Source organism: Hemitrygon akajei, chromosome 2 (genome assembly GCF_048418815.1).
Source record: "Hemitrygon akajei chromosome 2, sHemAka1.3, whole genome shotgun sequence".
In the NCBI taxonomy this organism is placed as follows: Eukaryota; Metazoa; Chordata; class Chondrichthyes; order Myliobatiformes; family Dasyatidae; genus Hemitrygon; species Hemitrygon akajei.
In genome coordinates this window covers 150,782,907-150,806,765 of record NC_133125.1, presented here as the reverse complement: position 1 = coordinate 150,806,765, position 23,859 = coordinate 150,782,907, and the positions used below count along the sequence as shown (strand labels likewise).

At 39.8% G+C, this 23,859-nt stretch overlaps 1 protein-coding gene and 1 non-coding gene across 7 annotated transcripts; both read right to left on the bottom strand.

The window, feature by feature from the left end:
* Positions 1-930: 930 nt before the first annotated feature.
* LOC140716879 (bromodomain-containing protein 2-like) lies at positions 931-22,773 on the bottom strand. 6 transcript variants are annotated; one of them, XM_073029923.1, is made up of 13 exons: positions 22,372-22,773; positions 18,078-18,220; positions 17,411-17,720; positions 15,203-15,340; positions 14,911-15,046; positions 10,757-10,977; positions 9,191-9,553; positions 7,632-7,760; positions 6,389-6,595; positions 5,465-5,688; positions 4,791-5,101; positions 3,031-3,150; positions 931-2,510 (listed from the first exon to the last, which is right to left on the bottom strand). In XM_073029923.1, exons 3-13 carry the CDS (start codon positions 17,639-17,641, stop codon positions 2,371-2,373), a joined length of 2,220 nt encoding a protein of 739 aa, XP_072886024.1. In that variant the 5' UTR covers positions 17,642-17,720; positions 18,078-18,220; positions 22,372-22,773; the 3' UTR covers positions 931-2,370. The 6 variants fall into 6 exon arrangements, with proteins under 6 accessions (XP_072886024.1, XP_072886018.1, XP_072886015.1 ...); XM_073029917.1 differs by lacking the exon at positions 22,372-22,773 and adding an exon at positions 21,063-21,157; XM_073029914.1 differs by lacking the exon at positions 18,078-18,220.
* LOC140722492 (small nucleolar RNA SNORD10) lies at positions 11,122-11,261 on the bottom strand. Its single transcript, XR_012097635.1, has one exon. It is a non-coding gene; the product is annotated as a small nucleolar RNA SNORD10 (small nucleolar RNA).
* Positions 22,774-23,859: the final 1,086 nt, after the last annotated feature.

The following is a 23,859-nucleotide window of genomic DNA, read 5'->3' as shown; positions in this document are numbered from 1 at the left end:
CACAGTTGCAGATGAAACCAAGATTGGGGGTGTAGTGGGCAGCAAGGAAGGTTATCATGGAGAAATAAGCAGGAAAATAACAGATAAAATTTGTTGCACACAAGGTGTTCCACTTCAATAGGGACCAATCAGGGTAGGTCCTACACAGTGGCTAGTAGGGAACTGAGTGTGATATCACAAAGATCTGGTAAAAAAGGTCCAAAATCAGTTCTAAGTGGCGTTGCACATAGATAGGATCATAAAGAAAGCTTTTGGCACATTGTATGTTATGTTGAAGTTGTACAAGACAGTGCTGAGGCCTAATTTGGAGTATTGTCTGCAGTTTCAGTTACCTACCTACTGGAAAGTAAGGTTGACAGTATAGAAAAAAGGAAAAGTCTGACTAGCTAGGACTTCATTTTCTGGAGCATTGAGGAGGGTTTCATAGTTATACAAAATTATGAGCGGAGTGGATAGTATGATTGAGGTGGAACCTGTCCTATTGGAACATCTTTCTTCCCCAACACTGCCCCAATAATTCAAGCTCACTTTTCCTACAACAATCTTTGAAACACATAATTAGCTCTCTGGTCTTACTTAACCTGCGCCATGCACATGGCTCAGATAACATGCCACATATTACCTTTTGGTTCTTCATTTCAATTTGGGGTTAGATTCTGCTGAGAGTATTCTTTTCACATTTTGCATATGTTGTTTGAAAATAAACTAACAATTGGTTTAATTAACTATCAATGCTTAAATTCATGACTTTGGAAATTAATGTTTTGAAAAATAAAAGCAAATTAGATCCATTTCCCTCAGGTGTACACAATATCTTCTTTGCTACTCTTAATCTCACCCGATTCCATGGAAAGTGCCCATCTTAACTTGTCGAATGAAAAGCATCTAAACCAACAAATCAATTTAATAAACTGACACAGTTTTAAAGAACATTTTTACAGAACATTTTTACTGTACAGCATTGAGAACTCAAGGTTTAACAAATACATTGTCACATACAAGTTGTTAACTGCTACATGAGGTCCAATTCTACAAATAACAAAAAAAAACAAGAACGGACTGTAGAAAAAAAACTTTACAGATTAAGATAAAAAATAAAAATCACCTTTACATTAAGAAACATGCTTCTCAATTGTGCATCTTTATATATACAATACTTGTTAAAATCTCACTCTACACTCTTGTACCTGCATCAACAGGCACATTGGTTCAGTCTTTACAATATAAAACATAATTATTTTGTAACAAAATAAATAAAACACCACATAACTGGATGAAAAAAGATTAAATTTAGCTGTCAGCTTTTCATGTAACCTTTGCAGAAATGAAGACTACAACTAAACTGTACACATTAAAAACAAGATCACCCCTCCAAACTAGGTTGTGCGTGCACCATGACGGCACCACGTAGGAGGATAACCAGCAAGACTATCCAATCAGCCTACTCCAAACCAAAAGAGGAGAAATAAGATAGGCACAAAGCAATTGCTTACACACTGTGCACGGACCAACACCACCTTGGTATAGCATTACTGCTTTGCATTCAAGTACTGGATGTGGAAAGAATAAAAATGGGCAGAGCACAAGCCCTTCTGCTCATGTTCAGTTGATTACTGTTCCCTCCCTCCCACATGCTTCTCAACCAAACCAGAAACTCATTGTTATTGTGACCATTCACAGCCAAGATGGAACTTCATCTTCCAGCCATATTAAAAGATGCAAAGAACTAAAATCTCAAAAAAATTCAAAATACTTCCTTTGACGATTGCTGCATTACATGGGTTTCAGATTGACAGTTCAGAGACCAACAGCTTAAAATGTTTTCAAAATGGAAAAACACCTTCCAAAACAAAACTGCTTACAGCAACTCTACAGGTGGGTTCAAAACTGCTTGCCCCGCATACTGAATTCTCTACGATTTTGCACAAGAGGACTCTGTTCAGAGGCTGCAGTCTCCTTTGACCTGGCCGAGATGCCTCAACTGAAGATGGAAGAGGAACCAAGCAACAGGCTTAAGAACCCCATAGCACCCTCCCACACCCCAACTCCAGTCCCCACTTGGCCCCAAATACAGCACACATTTTGGAGACAGATGAGTTATGAGATCTAGTTCATGTGTTACGGAGTGGATAATTCTCTATCAGGTCTGTCCTCGTGATGCATCACATGTGTATTTTTTTTTTAATCCTTTCCTTTTTTGTAAAAAAAATAATCACATCAAACCATGTACACTGCAGTCAGTAACGATGGGCACATGGGGACAGGATACCTCCCAAGTCTGGTTCATACTTCTTCTGACCCCGCAGATTAGTTCGAACCAACCCAAAACTAATTTCCTCAAAAAGAAACATGCCAGAGCATCCGCCAACTCTAACCAGAGTCAGAATCACTAGTGTCTGATGAACTTGATCCGCTGGAAGTGCTACTGGTGTCAGATCCCGATGAACTGCTGCTGCTGGCACTGAGCCGTGAAGGACCCGCTGGCTGAACTGGATCCGGCTTCTCAGTTGCTACAAAAAGAAATCTCATTTAAAACTCCTCTCACCAAATATTCAATATAAAGAATCAATTATCACAATGAACTATGTGGCCAATGGGCATATTATACCAACTCTAAAATATACAGTTTCTCACCTCAAGAATCTGAAGAGAATTAATGTAAGAAATAAAAATGGGATCGATGTAGGATTTATATGGGTGGTCAATCTCGTCATACAACTCAAGTGTGCTGAATTCAATGTGGTTATGACATACTCAAATGTCACCCAATAGCATTCTAACACTCAACCTTTGAGCTGTCAACATTGTTTAAGACTTGCAGAGTGTGAACTACTTGAAATAATTTATCATTGTGCTCAGCCTATTATCAATAAATCCAAACAAATCTGTACACAAACTGCAGCCTGCTCATAATCCACATCTAATTAAAAGCCAAATGCATATTTTGAATCAAGTTTACATTACTGTAGATTACCTAATAAAAACAGGGACTCAGAAGAAACATCAGATGAATTTGATTATCAGACATACCTTTCTTAGGAGGTTTTTTACTTGGATTCAGCTGGCCACTCACATCCTGTAGGCGCTTTTCTAACTCTTTCTTCTTCTCCATGGCCAGCTCCTCCTTGGTCTTTCCTGCTTGCTTTTTGGCTGGAATATCAAATGCAATTGTTGAAATCAACAATCGGGGTAAAAGACTTGATTAATTCTAAGTACAGGAACACCTTTCAGAAGGGAAACATTTTTCATCCTAATCCACACTTAAATGGTGCTGAAAAACTGAGTTCTTGATACATTCCTGTCCTACGCTACTATCGGGTAGTAAGTTTCACTTTCAATGCAACAACGTGGGTAAAGTCTAAGCGAGAAACATACAACCAAGGAAGAGGGTAGTATTACAGGCAATAGCATTTTTATTCTCACAAGCCTGGCATCTTTATCCCAGGGAGTAGAGATGCCCAGATTCCTTTAAGGTTATTATGGCCAGGGGAGCTAGAGGGGATAAGCTCCCACTACCTATTAAATGCTCCCAATGGTGTGCATCTCAAATAGTCTCTGACAACCAAGTCCATCTTCTAGCCTTCCAAGTGAGGCTTAGCTACCAAGTCTGGTGGAACGGTTTCTACTGACAGGAGGGCTAAAGGCAGGTAACTGGCATCTTACAACCAGTTGCTTTGGACAGATTAAAGCTCATCAGCCATGTTTGGCAGCTCATCTAGAAAGAAAACTCCAATCTTAAAAGCAGCTATACCAATTCATGGAAAATACTTCAGGAGTAAACCCTGAAAAGGGTGGGAGAGAGAAATCAGGAGTTGGGAGTCTCGTAAGGCAGTCCTATACTGAGTTTAACACTGACTAGCAATTTCGGCAATGCTGTTGATGCCAAACTGTATTGGTTCTCTGGATTATCAGCTGCATGCACAACACCTTGCTCTCCATTATCATACGGTCCTAGTTTGCGTACTGGCTTACATGCCATGCAGACAGCTGGAATACATGATGGTCTCTTGAGGGTCACTGGTCTGGCAAGTGCTCGGCAATAATGCCCTAGAAAGGCCACTGTTGTAGATGGCGCACAATGTAGCCCCATACTGAAGAGATTGTTTATGCAGCGGGGAGGTGGTTAATTATATTAAGTGGGTTACTTTGTCCCAAGTGGCATTGAAACAATACTGTTGAAAACACACTCATCCACATAAGTAAATCACAATTTTGAAGTACTACACGTACAAATGACATTGGAAAGTCAGGAGCCAGTCTCTGACCTTTTTTCTTCTATACCATTCTCTCAAGTCATTTAAGCTACAGTTCCCTTGAATGTACAGCACTACAGAACAATATGTAAACTTTCCAACTGACATGAAAACATTTTTATACCCTAGACCAGCCAATCCCTCGGAATCTCCTTTTTGACACCCTCAATTTAATTTTAAACGCTAATGCTAGAAGGCCACAGCAGGCAGTCCCCAAATTACAGCAGCATCGGCAACATAAAGTTTGTCAATACATATTCATAAATTACTTGCAGATACAGAATAATGTTGCATTATTTTTAAAATCACCTTTCATTTCCTGACAGATGCACAGACATTCCACCTTCCTATAACTTTTGAATCGAGCTTTTTATAGCAATGGAGAACCTTCCTTTAACATGGGAAAATATGCATTGCCCAAATTGCCCAACTGCTGTTGATGTGACCAGCAAATGCAATTTACCAGAATAGTAAGGAGAGGCTGAAAACTGGTCTCAATATCAGAAACACTCAAACTGTAGCACACTTCAAACTTACAGTAAGGTTTTCGAGGTTTCTTCCGTAAACAGGACATTACATAACGTTCAAGCTCCCGAAGAGTGGATGGTTTAAGAGTTTCAAAGTCTATCTCGATCTCATCAGGATTAGAGTCTCGAAGTGACGGTTCCCTTGACTGGATGATGTGTACCACACGACCAAGCTTGTCACCTGGCAGTTTATTAATGTCCAAACTTAACTGCCGTTTTTCATCATATGTCATGGGTCTGCAGTTATCTTCCTCTTCGGAATCATAACCAGGAGGTGGTGGTGGCGGCGGTGGAGGAGGTTGCTTTGCCTTCTTAGACTGCCTATAAACAAGCCCAAAAATGCAACATTAAATAAAATCTTCTCTAGCAAGTAACAAAGTACCCGATTCCTGAATTGCACCAGTCATTGACAAAGGAATGGCAGTTCAAAATATAGAACAGCAATATTAAAGGGGAGCAAGTCCAGTCACCAAATACTGTTATCACCCCATTAAGTTCCCAGAACAAGCAACCACTTAATATGGTGCACAAAAGTATATGCTTCATGATACCTCTGTATATAAAGTAATCCAATGTTAATTTTTAACCTATTTGTAGATTTTTTAAAAACTAGATCTAAAAAAAGTAACACTGAAATTTCAACACAATTCAGTCTAATGTTAATGCCAGTCAAGTAACACTCACTTATTGTTACCACCCGAACTGCTGCCTCCAGATGCCTTTTTTGACTGTTTTTTCGGTGCTGCTTTTGATTTGGATGGCTTAAGCAGTTTATCCTCTTCATCTTTCATCTTGTGCTTCTCTTTCTTCTTCTTTTTATCCCTCTTTTCTTTCTTGTCCCGCTTTTTCTTTGGTTTGGACATAGGAGCCTGTGACAGTGCTGCTAACTGCTCATGAACAGCTCTTAGCTACAAAAGGAAAGATCATTTCATTACAGTCCATCCTAAAATATAGCTCTACCTTTCTTCTGGAAGAAGTTGCTTTAAGAATGCAACCTAAATTTATTTCCTATTGGCCCAAGACAAAAGTGCTAAATTGAAAAATACTTGCAGAAGAATAAATTTCTCAAATTAGCCCTTAAAATGAAAGTGTGGAGCAACATTAAGGAAACTAGACTTTTTCCTGTTTCTGCTTGAAATGGCAAGTCAGTCTTATAGCTAAAAGACCAACTACCCTCATTCTTAAAAGTAGTGAGGCACATGAACCTAACCACATATGCATGTAGAGATTTGGAATATGAGGCAGCACAGTAGTGTAGTGGTTAATGTAACATTTTACTGCACCAGAGATTGAGGTTCAATTCCAAACACAGTAAAAAAAATTTGTACTTTCTTCCCATATTCATGGATTTTCTCCAAGTACTCCAGTTTCCTCTCTCATTCCAAAGGTGCACATGTAAGTAAGTTGTGGGCATGCTACACTGGTGCTGGAAACAGAGACACCTGCGGGCTGCTCCCAACAAATCCTCGGACAGTTTGTCATTGATGCAAAACAATGCACTTCACTGTATGTTTCAATAAACGTCTTTTCAAAGGCATTAGTTATATTTGTCACATCTAGTTGCATCGGTGAAACAAGTCCCAACAAGTCAATAGTATTAGTCTGTACCTGCTCCTGTAGTTCTGCCAAACGGTTAGCTCGTTCTTCTTCAGAATCATCAGAGCTCTCAGTGTCTGACGAGCTCCCACTACTACTGTTACTGGAAGAATCAGATGATGATTTTGACACAACAGGAGGGAGAGTAGTTGGTGCAGGTGGAGGTGTGAAGTCCATAGGCTCATCTGGCATCTTGGCAAAGCGGAATTCAAAGACATCCTGAAATGAGAATAAATGGAACTTCTTTAGCCAAGTGACTGGTGCACACAATGATGCAATTCAGTAAAGAAATGATAGCTTCAAATGTCAAGAACATACAAGGTGCCTACAACGTTTAAAACAAAAATCTGTAGAGAATAAGCCTAACAACAAGAGTAAAAGGATAAAAGGAGGGCAAAGGAAGTATACTTTGGTAACAAGGAAAATTTGAAGATCATTAAAGGCAGGTAAATACAGCAAAAATAAATGCTGATAACTGAAATCCCATCAAGCTGGCTGGTAAACCAAAAAAGTACTTATGTTGGTTTGGCAAGCAAATACAAACGCATAGGTAGAAATGTCAAGATCACAAAGTATAGCTGAACATTGCCAAGACTTCAAATCAGAACCAAATAACAAAGGGGTGGTGAGAAAGCCCAGTTTGGCTGCAAAATTATCAACAAAACACATAGCAGAATACATCAAATCAACGCTACTGCCTCATTGGTATAGATATTTAAAATTTACCAGCTGAATCTAAACCTGCAAGTGTTGGGCTAAACTATTCAAAAAGATGAACCTATTTAAAGATACAGCACAGAACAGACTCTTTAAGCCCAATGAGCCAGACCACCCAGCAACCCACATTAACACTAGCCTAATCACAGGACAATTTACAATGGCCAATTAACCAACATCTTTGGACAGTAGGCGGAATCTAAAGCACCCTGAGGAAACTTACATGGTCACTGTGAGAATACAGGAGCTCCTTACGAACTGAACTCAACACCCCAAGCTCTAAAAGCATTGCATTAACAGCTACACAACTGTGGCACCCAAGCCACAAACAAAAAAAAACTTGTTTGTAACTGGCCATCTGCACATTTCCAGCCATTTTCATCTCTGTATTCCAAGATCTAGAACATTTTGCCTCTAATTAGTGTCATTTAATGCTCTAAGACAGGCCACTATTCAAAATAAAAAGCAGACAGTAACAAAGAAAAACAAAATCAGCTTATTAAAACATACATTCCTCTTACACCAAAGATCAAAGTACCTGCAACTTCCTGGCCATGGCAACCACATCATGATCAGGCGGATTATACTTGTAACAATTCGAGAACATTAATCTCACATCAGCTGCAAATTCCTGTGCATCCTGGTATTCACGCTCATCCATTTTCCTCTAAGAGGAAAGACAAAAGATATTTAACAAGCTGCACCACAGGAATAGAGTGCAGCTTTATCTGCCAACAGCACATTAAAGTAGAAACTGATTGGATTACTCATCTTTTCATTCAAATCTAAACATTTTATTAGCACTCTTAACTTTAAGTAGGTTCTATGACAGGATAAATTTTACATTGAACTTATTCCTTCCATTATGTACGTCAGCCTGAAACGTCGATTGTACTCTTTTAGGTGCTGCCTGGCCTGCTGAGTTCGGCCAGCATTTTGAGTGTTGCGAGGCCAACAACTACATTTATAATGAATGTTTACTTGTAAGCACTATTTTGCAACTTAACTGCAATAATTATATTCATCATTAAAATATGTATCAAAAGTAATTTATCAGGCACTCAGCCATTTTATAGACAATTAGACATGATGGGCAACTTTAGATCATTCTACACAGAAAGCCACAATCTTACAGTTTTTAGAAGTAAAATTCCAATTAACCAAATAATATAACTGTTATAATTTAAAGTACCAAATACACACTATTTCCACAAATACTCTCGAATTTCAGCAATTAGAAGTTACCAAACAGGGAAAACGGCACTAAAAAGAATTACACAACTCTTAGTTATGTTTGGAAGTATAGAGAAGGCCCAAAACTAGGATGTCATGCCTTCTGTAAAAGTCAAAAGAAACAAGGGTGAATCTCAATTTCAAGGAACACCAGTGTCGTGCCACGGTGCTAAGATTCCACCATGAAGAACAGCAGGTAATTCTACGTATCTAGCACGTGGCTGAATTTTGTTCACAGTACACTTTAATTATTCCTGTCTAAAAGTTCAATGTTATCTGTACCTTTTTTTTGAAAAAAGTTAACACCAGAAATATTCTAGTTTCAATGTTCAGGCTATCTGCATCTTCTAATACTGCTACTTGAATTTACGAATCATAGCTCAGACTTTTCTGAGCTGTTAGCAGTTCATTCAGCTTGGAAAAGTTGCAATGTCCAAAGGAACAGAAGGATCTGAATAAGAACTTGAAATGTTTCCACGTATTTGCATACGATCAAACAAATGTGCATACACCCATTTCCGAGCAAGAGTATGTAGCAGTATGCCGAGAAATTCAGTTATAAAGGTACAGTGAAACCTGCAATCAGTAGTCATCTTTGAGACTAAAGGGAAAAAAAGGTTGATTAAACTTGAAGTTCATCCCATGAAGAATTACTAGTTTCTTTTTGTTTTAAAGAAACAAAAACTGTTACCTCAATGGTAGAGAATTGCTTACAGTGGGAGCTAGACAATTAATTTTGTGAGAAAAGCACTTTGCTGAGAAACAGAACCATGAAGATAGGAACCAGTTGAGTGTACAGGTTTCACTGTATCCAAGTATAAACAATATGATGATTTGAGAATGTGTTGCTTGGATGCAACATACTTTTATAGTACTCAGGTCCATGGGATGCTTGATAATATCATGGTAGTCATGAAGCCCAAGAGCTTTGGCATCCACAGGTTTATAAAAGGGCCAAGCATACGCTGCATGTTTCTTTGACAGAAGCTCCTTCAAGATGCCATTGCAGTACTTCAGCTGTTCACTCAGTTTGCCTTTTTTTGAACTCTGATGCTGCTGGGAATCTGGCAAGTCTTTCTTTGGTGGTTTGATTGGTCTGCCACTCTCACGCCTAACTGGAATCTTTGCAGCTTTGCTTTCAGTTACCGAAGGAGATGACTCGCCACTTGTAGTGACAACTGAGGTGGTTGGAGTTGTTGTATCTGCTTTCCTCTTCACTCCTTTCTTCTGTAAAGAAGAGAATCTATTACTCATGGTAATTGCATTATTGCCCACAATGAATAAAGTAGCAAACTTTTCTCCACCAAGTCCACTAAAAATAAAACTATAAGGTACACCTACGCTTTGCAGTCACAAGCTTAAAAAAGCCATGGAACAGATTCTATAAAGAACCATCTACGCATTTCCCCAAGAGCCTCCAAATACTAAAGTAAGGGATTTACAATTTTTTTTAAAAAAATGGTCCATCAACGATCAACCTGAAGGTATAATAGTTTTGAGTCCCTGATCCAAAAGGATTATTACAGGAATGAAGGATTAACACATGAAAAGCGTTTAATGGTGTTTAGAAATACGAGGGGAGAGCTCAATGAAACTTAAAATGCCTAGAGTGGATGGGGAGAGGACATTTGCTATAGTGGGGGATACTAGGACCAGAGGGCACAGCATCAGAATAGAGCGACATCCCTTTAGAACAAAAATTAGGAATTTCTTTAGCCAGAGGATGCTGAATCTGCACAATCATATTTAAAGTGGAGGCTGACAGGTCCAGGTTCTCAATTAGTAAGAGCGTTAAAGGTAATGAAGGCAAAAGACAGCAGAAGTGTGGTATTGAGGGATAATGAACCAGCCATGCTGGAATGACAGAGCAGACCTAATGGACCAAATGAAAAGTTCCAAAGCCTCCACCCAGTTAGGAACACAATTATAGCAAAGTAACCACTGCCATCACTTAAAGGGTTGATCATCTTCCTCTGGCATGTCAATCTATTACTTGCAAAGTATGTAAAACAAAAACCGAAATAGGTAAATAAAAGCATCATATACAAGACCAAACACCCATCTGCCACAAAGCACAAATTAGGACAACTTATCTGGAATAAAATTATTCAGCAAGAGAGGACAAAACTCAAAGGCAGAACTAATACTTTCCTTTTGGGAAACAGGTTGTTTCAAGGGCCCCCATGATAGTCACCGAGAAGAAACTACAAAATAACGTAACATTTTGCTAATATTTTAATTATTATTACAAAAACAAATTATAAATAACCACTGAATTACTGCTGGAAGCTCATTTTCCAACATTCCTCATAACAAGACATTAGATCACATTATATATGTTGAAAGCTACTTGCTTTCAAAGTACACTCTCTTCTCTCCAGCAACACCACCCCACCCAATCCTCCACCCTCAACTATGAGACCTGCTTACCTTTGTGACAGGTTGTGCAGGTGGTGGTACTGCTAAAGCAGACTGAGGTGGTGAATGCGAGGACTTGTGTACAGTGGGTGTAGATATAACTGAAGTCTGAGACATTTCAAGCACAGGTGTGGGTACTTCTGGTGTTGGAGGAGAGTAGGCAGTTGGTTGAGACGCTGACGATACCATAGGGACTTGAGATACAGTCACTCCTCCAGGAGCAGAAGGCACACCTGTAGAAAAGCACCAATTAATATTCAAAAACTCAATGCAACACAACTATTTGGTATATTTTAAATGGACTTCAATCCTTCCCCCCTCCCCACAAAAAATAAATGTATTCAAACCCCACCTCTGTTACTAAAATGGGCAACATCCATTTTCAGAATTCAAGGCATGATCATGCTCCTAGAATCCTCAAGTAACCAACATCACTTGGTGACAAAACGTCAGCAAGGAGACAGTTACAAGATAAAACTCCAGGATCAGTTGACACGCATGTGTTCATCATGAAATGGCACAGCATCGATTCCCTTCCCACTTTCATTCAATTCTATAATGGATTAAATGAAAATCTTCAGTATGGATAAGAGGATAGTAAAACTTATTAATGATCGCATCTGACATATCGGGATGTTTATTGTGAAGTCTATTTATTCATAAAGAAAACAAAAAATAAGATCAAAAAGTCACACATCTCCACGCAGAATTAGTGTTTTGTCCAAAACTACTACTGGACTACAAATCCTAATGTGGCATGTAGTCAACATAAATTATCAATTAAAACAATCTTAAATAGATGACAGATGAGAATCTGGTCACAGATGAGATATGCTAAGGTTCTGCCTTTGACTCCTGCACCAGCTCATGCATACTTAAAGCTGCATTTAAAATAGTTATTCAGTGGGTGTTTAGTTAACTTGAAAAAAGGCAAAAATAACAATGAAAATTAGAGCATTTGATATTCATGGATTTAGTAATTGACAGTTTACTTCATCCTACAGGCAGAACTAAGGACTGTGGTGGCAGCATAGGACTAGCATGTGCAGAAATGTACACCTTAAGGGGAAATGTCACTAGAAGGCAGCATAGCAGTTAGATCAACGCTATTACAGCTCGGGGCATTGGAGTTCAATTCAGTGTCATCTGCAAGGAGCCTGTACATCCTCCCCACGGAATGTGTGGGTTTTCCCCAGATGCTCCGGTTTCCTCACACCATGTAGGCGAACTGGTTATTGTAAATTGTCTTGTGAGTAGGCTAGGGTTAAACGGGGTTGCTGGGGCAGTGCTGCTCGAAGGGCCAGAAGGTCCTACTATGCACCGTATAACTAATGTGCCTCAGGGATCTGTACTGGATCCAATGTTGTTTGTCATATACATTAATAATCTGGATGTTGGGGTGGTAAATTGTATTATTAAGTGTGCAGATGATACCAAGGTAGGGGGTGTTGTGGATAATGAAGTAGGTTTTCAAAGCTTGCAGAGAGATTTAGGCCAATTAGAAGAGTGCGCTGAACAATGGCAGATGGAGCTTAATGCTGATAAGTGTGAGGTGCTACATTTTGGTAAGAATAATCCAAATAGGACATACATGGCAAATGGTAGGGCATTGAAGAATGCAGTAGAACAGACTGATCTAGGAATAATGGTGCATAGTTCCCTGAAGGTAGAATTTTTTATGGATAGAGTGGTGAAGAAAGCTTTTGGTATGCTGGCCTTTATAAATCAGAGCATTGAGTATAGGAGTTGGGATGTAATGCTAAAATTGTACAAGACATTGGTAAGGCCGAATTTGGAGTATTATGTACAGTTCTGGTCACCGAATCATAGGAAAGATGTCAGCAAAAGAGAGAGAGTACCGAGATTTACTAGAATGTTACCTGGGTTTCAGCACCCAAGATACTGGGTTAGGTTAATAAAGTTAGGTCTTTATTCTTTGATAGATAGATACTTTATTCATCCCCATGGGGAAATTCAACTTTTTTTCCAATGTCCCATACATAGCGTAGAAGGTTGAGGGGGGACTTGACAGAGGTATTTAAAATTATGAGGGGGATAGATAAGAGTTGACGTGGATAGGCTTTTTCCACTGAGAGTAGGGGAGATTCAAACAAGAAGACCAGTTGAGTTAAGGGGCAAAAGTTTAGGGGTAACACGAGGGGGAACTTCTTTACTCAGAGTGGTTGCTGTGTGGAACGAGCTTCCAGTAGAAGTGGTACAGGCAGGTTCGGTATCGTCATTTAAAGTAAAATTGGATGGGTATATGGACAGGAAAGGAATGGAGGGTTATGGGCTGAGTGTGGGCCAGTGGGACTAGGTGAGAGTAAACATTCAGCATGGACTAGAAGGCCCAAGATGGCTTGTTTCCGTGCTGTAATTGTTATATGGTTATATAAATAAATGACTACAATCCACAAGCAATGTACACAAACCAGTAAGGAATTATGCCTATATTGTGCCAGGGGAAGGGAATTTCAGATTAAATTGAAAAGGTAATGAAGGCAAGATCTAGTCACTATCCCTCTCAAGATCAGTAAAATGTAAATATCTAAGAGGTATCAAGTTCAAGGAGTTAACTTAAAGAACAGGACCAAAAGATGGAATCTGGACTAACCAAGCCACAAACAAAATGGATGTAGTGATAAAGTTATGTAATAAAGAGAAAAACCTACGAACAAAACAGAGCAGAACAAGTGTGACCCAAGTGTTGAAAACACTATAGAGAGTACATGCAGTAAACTAAATAACCAGTTCCAAACTAACAGACTTGGAGAATATAACAAAGCAGCCATTAGTAATGGATGGCTGATGGGGCCTTGGCTCTTTGTTCTGATACAGATTCTATCAAGACTGAACAAACATCAAAAAGTGAAACGGTGAATGAGGAAGGTGGTAGGAAATAGTTGTGTAGATGTGGCCTCCAATTAGATTATGTTCTCTTACTAGAGGTAATTTGAGGAACAAGTATTCCAGGGAAAACATGGTTAGAAGGTTAATGCGGGTAACTCTCCTAGTAGCAGGTGTAACATGAAGGCCTCCAACTGCAGATTTCAGGCCAGCAGGTATCAAAAGCCTAGTTCCGGGGCAATTTAAAGTTTTATAGATTGATAGTATGAAGCAACGTGATACCAAGAAAGCAAAATTTCATTGTTAGCTAGGCAATGCATGAACATGCAATGATGCTCAGTTTATACACTTGAAGCAAGAGTTCGAGACTCCCAACTTATAACTAAGAAACAAATTTAAAGAGTAGAAGATGCTGACAATTAGAAACTCAATAGTAAGAAAACACAAAACTTCCAAGGAGCACAACTAGCATAAAGTGCTTTATCAATCAAAACGATCCCTTGAGAACAGAACTCTGGATGATGTAAATCAAAATATGGACATTGCAACAGACATGTTGACCGATTATTCTGCTTCAAATTTTACAAGCAAAGATTCCAGACATCAAGAAATAAGAATATTGTTGTTAAAGAATGACAAACACTGAAGAATTTGATGGAACAGGCCACATATGAAGGTTCCAATTTTAATCAGGAGACATTTGAAGTATAGATGAAAGTGTTGAATAGCAAAAACACAAATATACAAATTGACAAAGCTATGACAAATGAAATTTGGCCTAAATACAAAGTCATCCATACTGGAAATGGCTACATCTGTAGTGTCTAAAGAGTGAGAAGCTAGATTCAGTTGTGATTCGGGGTCAAGGTACAGATTAAAATGTTACAGGTCCAGAAAATAATCAAATAAGCCAATAGAAGGCTGGCCTTACAGGACTGGAACACAAGCGGGTAGAAGCTACGCAAATCCCTGGCTACACCACACCTGGAGTACTGCGAGTAGTTCTGGACACCACACTTTAAGATGGACATATTGGCCTTGAAGGGAAGTGCAAAAGATTTATCAGAATGGCACACTAACTTTAATTGTTTAATTATAAAGGAAAATTATACAAATCAGGAATGCATTTAAGAAACAGGTGTTTAAGGGGAAAGCTAATTTAAGTTTAAGATAATAAAACCAAAATGCTGGAAACACACAGCTCTGTGGAAGACGGAACAGACAGCATTTCAAGTTGAAGATTCTCAGCTGCCACTGTTCCCAAATTTATGTAAGTAACAAAAAAAAGGCACCGTTTGATGCCAATGCATTGCCCTTACCCCCTGTCTTGCGGCCTTTAGAATGTTTTGACTTTGGAGCTGGTGTTAGTTCCACTTCCTCCTGGGGCATCTGTGCCACTTTCTGTAGAAAAAGTTTCTCCAGAGTCTGAGCCATCAGCACAATATCATCTGTAGGCTGCGAACAACAGGTAACAAAAATTACACCTCCCCAGAAATCTCTTCATTAATATCACACCATATTCAAAACGTAACCAAACTAAATTTAAAACTCTAAAATCTCCAATTAATCATTGTTAATAGAAAGCTTCAGTGAATTGGAGAAAGCATTTACCTTGTTGTAAATGTAACAGTTAGTAAACATTGTGTTGAAGTCTTGCATGCACTCACTGGCACTCCAGTAATAATTATTTTCCAAACGTTTCTTGATAGTACCCATATCCATTGGCTGTTTGATTATCTTGTGGTAATCCTGCAATAAAATAATTAAACTTTTTGTGAAGCTTTCCAAGCATTATTTATATTATCCATTAGTCCATAGAGCAGACACTCATACCAACATTAACATTTTCTCATCCCAAATGAGGAAACAGCTAAAAAAAAGTCATTTTAGACAGTAAATTCATGATTACCAAATTTACTTTATTTAATTTAACCTAATTACCCAGTTTCCATAGTGGGGTGTTTTATCTTGCTTCTCTGGGTTCAGCTCTTTATTTCAGACTTAATCAATTAGCTTAAATCACAAAATTACAGCAGTGGTCCAAAGTTAAGGAAAAAAAATCATGAAAATCCCCACCTAGGCTTCACAAAATGTTGACTCCAAAAAACTGGTTCAGCAGTATCGCCTATGTATTTTGGCATAATCCCAAACAATGCAATATATTACCCGAGTGCAGAATTATGAAGAACTGTTCAAGGTGTAGACATCAGAATGACGCTTATTCAAAGAGTGGGGAACTGTTTCCCATGGCCCAGTCATAGTGATATGCCAAAAATCATTGATAAATTTCACATCTCTAGTCTTAAAACTGGTGTTTTTGTCTACAATATTCATATAAATTTTATTTCTTCTGCAAGCTACTTGAAATATGCCACTAGAAAGCCTTTCCAACTATTTCAAATTGCCTGTTAATATGAATATGATAAATAACACACAACTTTGCCTGTATTGTTTATTCTCTCATGTAAGGCAAATTAAAATTGGCCAAGTGAAACCCGAGTCACAATTAAATGGTAACTGACAATTCATCATTGCAGGAGCATAACAGCATTTCCCAAGATAAATAATGGAACAAGCCAGGAAATGAACTTGATTTGGGTTCAATCACAATCTTACCAATAGCAAATCTGCATAGACTCAGCATTACTGATGCATTTTCAAAGCAAACCCAATATATCCAAAGCCTTCAGCCAATTACAGCAATGCAATACAATATACAGCTCCTTTCCACTATGTTGACAGCAACTATTTTCATAAGACAGCATCACACACCCATCATGCTCCAGGAACAAACATCACTAACAAAGCAACCAGGTGAATAATGAGCTTTGGGGGTCAGCTGACACATTACCTGGAAGCAGTAGTTTTCTGACCCTATGGCAAGGAATTTAAAGCTTTTATGTTAAATATGCAAAAGTTTGGCTAAGGGGCACAATCCTCAAAGCAACTATATTCTCCAAATTTCACGACATGCAGATGATAATAAATCTGATTCAAATAGCTATTTCAGTGGCTTGCTGGAAATAGTTACCTGTTAATTATTGCCAACAAGAGTTGTCTATTTTTTGGCATTTTAGCTGGTTTAAATATAGCACAATTCAGGAAGCTATTATTCTGCAATACAAGAGTGAGGGCAGAATACCAGGCTAACAAAAGTTAGTTTGGAAGGCTTCCTTTACTAAATCACCGACTCTCCTTTCACAGTACTCCCCACCACCACACCAGTGGGCCTCCAGGAAAGAGGATAAACATTAAATGAACATTTGAGTTAGGACAGCAAGTCAGGTAATTTAAAAAGTAGTTTGTATGTAGTGTACTTGGGTGTCATAACCTGCAAGGTTACAGACCCAAAGACAGGATTATTCTGCTTAGCCCCTTTTCAACTAATATGAACATCAAATGAGAGGGCAATCAGAGGAAAATAAATGGGGGTAATGGGATTGGTGGGAATCATGCAAACTGACATAAACCTAATGGGCCAAATGGCCATCTCCTAGGGTGGAAATTTTCTAAGACCCTTTCTACACTTATGAAATAGTATTTTACTCTTCGTTGTGTTCCTCTCTGCACCTTGCGTTTCCTTAGCATTTTTTAAAAAAAACGATACCAAATTGCTGGCTTGACACTTAACCAACACAGTCTCAAGTTCCAGTGAGAGGTACTTGCCTCTACTTAATTCTCCATTCCCTAGAGGCAACTAATCCATCATCTCCATCCATTCAATATGATTCCATTCAACATATTGTAGTTGTTAATGCACTGTATAGGAATTCACCGTACACACAGTTCACAGCTTCAACAGAAGGACTTCTCACTCACCGGGAGACTGAGTTTTACTGCATCCACTGGCTGATAGAATGGCCATGCAAACTGATGCTTCCAAAGGGCTTTCATGAGCACTTTTTGCATGTACTGGACCTGGTTGGTCATTCGCCCGGGTTTCTTAGGATTTGAAACCTCTGGTGGAGGAGGACTAACAACAAAATTGTTCTGAGAATGAACGGAAGTAGACATGGCCATCGTGGGACTCTCAAAATCTTCATAAAGCATAGATGGTTTGCGGATGCGCTTCCCAGACGCTGGATCACCAGACAGCCCAGTTATCCCATTACCAGCGTCCCCCTGTAACCTTTGATTTAAAAAAAAGAGAAAATAAACTTAACACTCACCACACCAAATACCCCGATGTTACAAAACTGCATCTACACAACACATGGGTTCTATGGTATATTTAATCCACAGAGCACTGTGTTCAGATGGTGGCTTAAAGTCTCCAGACTATTCCTTTTGCTATGTTTATATGGTAGTTTTTTTGGTATTCTGCAGGACAATGACACATGAACATTTGAGACCCATTATAGTGAAGAGTACCCAGACATGCCCTCCCATCACCACAGTTATCCACTATTATCCTGTAAACACTCAAACCTTACTAACTGTATAGTGTAATTTACAAAAATAATAAAATAAAATAAAAAATACCAACCACTAGGAAACCAGGCTAACAGTTGCTCGTTTGCTGAGAATCCCCTATAGAGGCAACTACTTAAAGGCCTGGCTGTAGATCGTCTTCTTTGTCGTCAGTACTGTTCAGTCCTGATAATTCTAAGTTCATCATGGGAAATTTTGCTATAAGAAACAAAAAGCAAAAAAGGGTATACAGAAGTTCAAGTGCTTAAAAAAAGTAGCAGCATTCAATGTCATTTACACCCAGAAACAGAATCCATTTCTGAAACTTCAAGTTAATAAACACTGGCCAAAGCAGATAAAATGCTGCTCAAGATCCAAATCACAAAATCAGAAACTCCACACTTCAAACCAACCATATTAGTGTCACATGATCACCATGTAATTCCACAAAAAAAGCTTACAACTGTACTCTAGCATGAATTACCTCATACCAATTTCTCACCACCTCTCAGTAGATTCTCACAGAAATACAAAATGTTTTATGTAGCAAGTTAGTCAAAAAAACATTAACTTGTACAATCTAATAATTCCTGACTACATATATTGTCAATGCTAATGCTTCAACTACAAACAAGGATGGGTTTAAAAGCAGATTAAGGACATATTTATAATGGCTGTAAATTGACCTGAAAGCGCATTGGCAAGCACATCTATCCGATTTTTGTTTACATTATTACACTACTTTTAAAGGGTCATTTTTAAATTTAAATCTTGTTTCTAATTTCAATCAACAATTCAATAGTCACACCATAAATAGTACAATAGTATCAAGTGCAGTGGGATGTAAAGTGGTAAAAGCACATAACATTTCCAAATTATCCAGTCACTAACAGCCAATAGTATCAGCAGGTAACTAACCCTACCAGAACTTGAGAATCAGATCAGGAGCAACACATCCAGGTTAAAAGTTACAGTAACTGTGTGCAGTTAAGAGAAGCTATTGTAGCTAACAGATGCAGTAGTCTCCAAATAGCTTTAAGATATAGAAATACCATTAGGAGTACACTGAAACACTTAAAACCATGTAACATAAGAGATTTCACTCAATTGCAGACTTGTGGGATTTGATTTAAAAAGGTTTATCAAGACAATGGAACAATCTGAACAACCTTTACAGTTTTTATACAGTACATGGATTATATCAAACCAGTTTGTATTAACTGGGAACAATCATGTTCTCTGGAAAAATAGGGAACGTATTACAACCCACTCGAGGCCTAAGAAATAGTACAGCCAACATGCATCCTCACCAAAGGTCACCATCAGCCAACGCGCAACATCTTTAACTTAGTGGCTAGTGAATAACCTCAATTGACTTAGCCCAATACATACCTTCACCCAACAACCACTTAAGCAAAGGAGGAATTTTTCACCAAAACCAAGATGTTAGTGCAGTTTGTGACCACACAACACTCCCAACAATTCAAACTTCCCACTAGATGCTACAGCTAACCCTCAATCCCATTTCTCTTCAAGAAAAGAACAAACTTCTGGAGCTCAACTGGTGAGTATGCATGAAGGCAAGAATATAAATTTAACAGCAGAAAGGTATGAACACAAAAAGTAAACAATGAAATACAGCAAAGAACTAAAACTTTTGATTTCCATAGTCAAATACAACATGAATCATCAAATCCCTTAGGGACACCCTGGGATAAAGTAATAATTGCAGGCCAATATCATTCACTGACACTGCAAACACAGAGTAAATAATGCTTGGAAAATATACAAGGCAGCCTGAAACACCCTTATGTAAATATGTTTGTATCAATTCCCAATCCCTGTCCAGTTTTCAGAAATGAGAAAGTGATAAGCATCTGAAAAATTTTTTTTTTGGGGGGGGGATTAAAAATAAAATTAAAGGATATTAGGGCACCACGTGAGACCTCAGTTTAACTAGTTATAAGAATAATGGCATACAAAAAAAAATCCACAGCAAAAGACATACAGTCCACACTTGAGACAGTATTCCTTAGCAATGACATTTGATGTACTAACACACGCCCACTATGCTACAATGACACTTTTCCACATGGCTACTTGTCCAGGAGCCCCTCCCTCGCTGCCTCAATAAAATCATATTTGATTTTCGGAGCTAAAGTCTGTTCTATACCTGCACTATAGGAACAATTGTATTTACAAACAACGCAAATGACTCTTTAGTGCTGAAATGTTAAAGAAATCAAAAAATAACAAAGCATAAGATGACAGTTTGATAATTTTTAATTTGACAAATAAATATCAGTACAGTGCAAATAGTTAACAATTATATACCACCGTATTATTTCCAATTCATTGACCCCATCAGACTGAAATTTGTGAACATGAACCCATGTGTTGTACTAGAATAAATGTATAGAACTACGGAGTCAAATTAATGCTAAACAAATTACATGCAGGGCTAGCAGACAAATTCTTTTTCAACTAGACAGTTTAACTGTCCCGAATTTTTGCCCGTTTTCATGGTAGCTTTCAAACTGAAAATCATTATCGAACATCGGACAGAACTTCAGTGGCTCATAAGTTTTGGGACGCAATAAATACTGAGAATTGCATATGAAAAATAATGTTGATCGAATGAATAAAACGAATAGTTTATATAAAATATACTGTACACATATCCTCAGAACTCAAAAGCCGCAGCATTTTGGAAATGTGATAAAAAAAGATAAAACTATACATGCAGAACGGAGAAATATTATCCTTTTGGACAGAACGCTGTTCAGATAAATCGAAATAGTCATGGAAATGATTGCTACAATTTATTGATTGTGGTATCGGCCCTGGTTGAGTGAGCGCACTCCCCTGCAACCCAGCCCGGATGTGTACTGTATGTATATACTGTTTGTGAATGGCAGAAAATGGCGGCCCCGGCTGCCGGGCCTGCTCCAGCTCCCTGGGTACTCTCTCCGCGTCTGGCATTTTCTGCCTGTTTGCCCTTCCAATTCTCTTCAATACTCCTTCCATTACACGGCCGAGGATCTGCACTGCTCTGCCGTACCTGTCGAGCCCCGGATGAGTGGCCGTGTCCATCAGATGCCGCCTGATTGCGCGTCCACTCGCCTCTCTCGACGTCTCTCCCGCTCCGGTTTCAGCAAAAAGCAAATGGCGCCGCAGCGCTCGAGCACGCCATTTTATACCCAGCGCTTCCCGGCGACCGCCGCCGATTGGCCGAGCACGGCAGACAGTCCGCCCGTCCATCACACGCCGCGCACGGCCATTGGACGGTAAATGTCATGTGAGCAGGGAGCCCGGGGCGCAGCGGGCTGGGATTGGAAATCGCGACCGAGTCACGCGGCCGGCCCGGTGGCGGGGGCGAGGGGGAGAAAGGATAAGTCAGCCATTACACAACAGGGAGGGGTAACGGAAAAATATTCAGATGGTTAGGCAAGAGAGGGGAAGGGAGGTTAAACAGAGACGGGTGTAATAAAAAGGGGTAACACCCCAGTTATGACTCCTCAAGCGGGGACTGCACACGGGAGTGTGGGGGGGGGGGAGGAGGCATCCAATCGTGGCAGTTGAGCTCCCCAGAGTAGACTTCCCCGCCACGTTGGGGGGTGGTAAGGGGAGTAGGGATTATAACGAGGAAGAAAGGAGGTGGTGTACTACTAACTCCGCTGTTGCCTGAGGAAGCTGCCGTTGATCCGGCGGCTGGGTGAGGCCGCCATCTTCGGCAGCATTACACAGCAAAAAACAAGGATAGCAAGAGGATAACCAGTCCTCCGCCTAACCCGCGGAGACTCGGGTGCAATCAACCCGCCCCCCTCCCCTTCCCACACAAATTGCCACCTCAGCAACGGTTCCCGTTTTCCACCCACTGCCTGAATTTTAAAAAACACAAGCTGAAGCCGAAAGGGTGAATCAAGGGCCACAAATATGATGCAACAGAAGGAACTGCGTTTGCTACGCATCCCCAACAGCGGGCAGTCGCCGCCGTGCTTTTAGCCCCAGGACACTGAGTAATTACGTCCCAATTCTTTCATTTTAATGTCCACAATATTTTAAAATAGGCAATATAAATTAGCTTAACAGTTACCAAAGGGGAAGGGAGATTTTTAAAATCTTTATATATTTGTGTATTTTTTTCCTGAGATGAACGGCCGGGCTCCATCCGATATACATTAAAGCCGTGCGCTGGAGGCCGTTTAGCCAGCGATTAATTTTAAATTTAGTTCGAAATCTTGTCCCAGCTTCCATTTACTAACGGCCACTACTTCGGCAGCTCGACGGCTAATTGGCTGCCGTCGGTCACATGACACGGCAGCCTCCCCTCGCCGACAATTCACCCCGAAATCAAACTCGTTCCTCACCTTGTGCCCCGCGGCCGCGCTGCCTTCGCCTCGGCCGTCTCCTCTCCTGTCCCCTGCGTCGTGCTCGAGTACGGCCGCTCATTTTTAACCGCCCTTTTTCCTCCATTTTCCACAAAATGTTAACAAAGAAAAGCTCCGGCTACGTCAGCGATCGCCCCGCAGGCGCCCGCCCATTGGCCACCTCCGGTCACGTGACGAACAGTCGACGTTTAACCACTTTTTTCTTTGTCCCCGTCGATCTTTTTCCGGCATTCTTCCCTCGAAATGCAACAGTAACATCACAATGCATCGATTCCCGTGAATATCAATTCTGTAGAGGCGGCGTTTACATGCTCTTTAACCCTCTCGGGTGTCTCGACTGTGATGGCGGCTTCGGGTTAATGTCGGCGTGGTGCCGCTTGGCACCGTACTGCGCGTGCGCAGAGAGTGGGGGGAAGGGAGCGGGTAGGCTGTGCGCACGCGTAGTGCCAATTCCCTTGTCCTCATGGATTTGCACCTCACACCTTTGTTTCTATGTTTAGCAAGGTTTCGGGCTCTGCAGCAAACCCTTGGTGCAAAATTAGGAAGCAGGAAAAAATCAAAGTTAGTACACAATTTATAAAAGCTGTACACAAAGTAAATGACACATTCAGTATCTGCAGTGCCAAACATATAGTAAAATGTCTGATAGCAACAGCTGTTCAGCGAGGGTAAAACTGATATTTTGATATCAAAGCCCACAAGCTGGATGCTGCGTTGTAACAAAAATTTAACTTTATTCTAGTTCCTGATTAACTTGAAATACTCGGTATCTGACTAAATTGTGAAACGTTAAAAACAGCCCATGTGTTTAATGTCTGTGCTGAATAAATCAGTAACAGTCACGCCAAAGATGTACTTGTTCTGATGTATTTTCCCCTTTCCCAAAGTCATTCAGTCAGTCGTGCGACAGCAGCTGCAAACATGTCAAGAGAATCAAGAAAGAAACTAAAGTCACTGGAAAGTTTCCCTACCAAGGACTAATGTCTGAATGTAAAATCAGAGCACTTACAAAATAATAGATTTATTTGCTAATGAATGCTCATTTTGAGATTAGGTTTGTATGTGAACGCAGAAGTGGGGCAATCCCACTTTTGGGCCCTAAAACACTCAGCAGTTTAGAACAGAAAATGGTTACAGCATGGAAGCAGTCAGTTTACTCATAATGTCCTTACTGCCAATATGTAAGCAAAATCCAGCTAAATTGGCACAACAGAGGCTATATCCCAGTTTACTACAGGAAGTGAGTGAAGAGATTAATGCGTCTTTAGTAATGATCTTTGCATCCTCACTATCCACAGGAGTAGTACCAGATGATTGGAGGGTGGCAAATGTTATTCCTTTGTTCAACAAAGGGAGTAGGGATAACCCTGGGAATTATAGACCAGTAAGTCTCACTTCAGTGGTGGCAAATTATTGAAAAAGATCTTTAGAGATTGGATCTACAAGCATTTGGAGAAATATATTCTG

Bases quoted from the DNA above. Each gene is read 5' to 3' on its own strand.
- LOC140716879 (XM_073029894.1), bottom strand. From the start codon at position 21,262: ATGGACGGGCGGACTGTCTGCCGTGCTCGGCCAATCGGCGGCGGTCGC. The intron at 9,554-10,756 runs GTAAGCAGGTCT...TCTTCTTTACAG, and splicing joins CTGCACAACCTGTCACAAAG to AAGAAAGGAGTGAAGAGGAA. The intron at 5,102-5,464 runs GTGAGTGTTACT...GCTTGTTTATAG, and splicing joins AGTTCGGGTGGTAACAATAA to GCAGTCTAAGAAGGCAAAGC.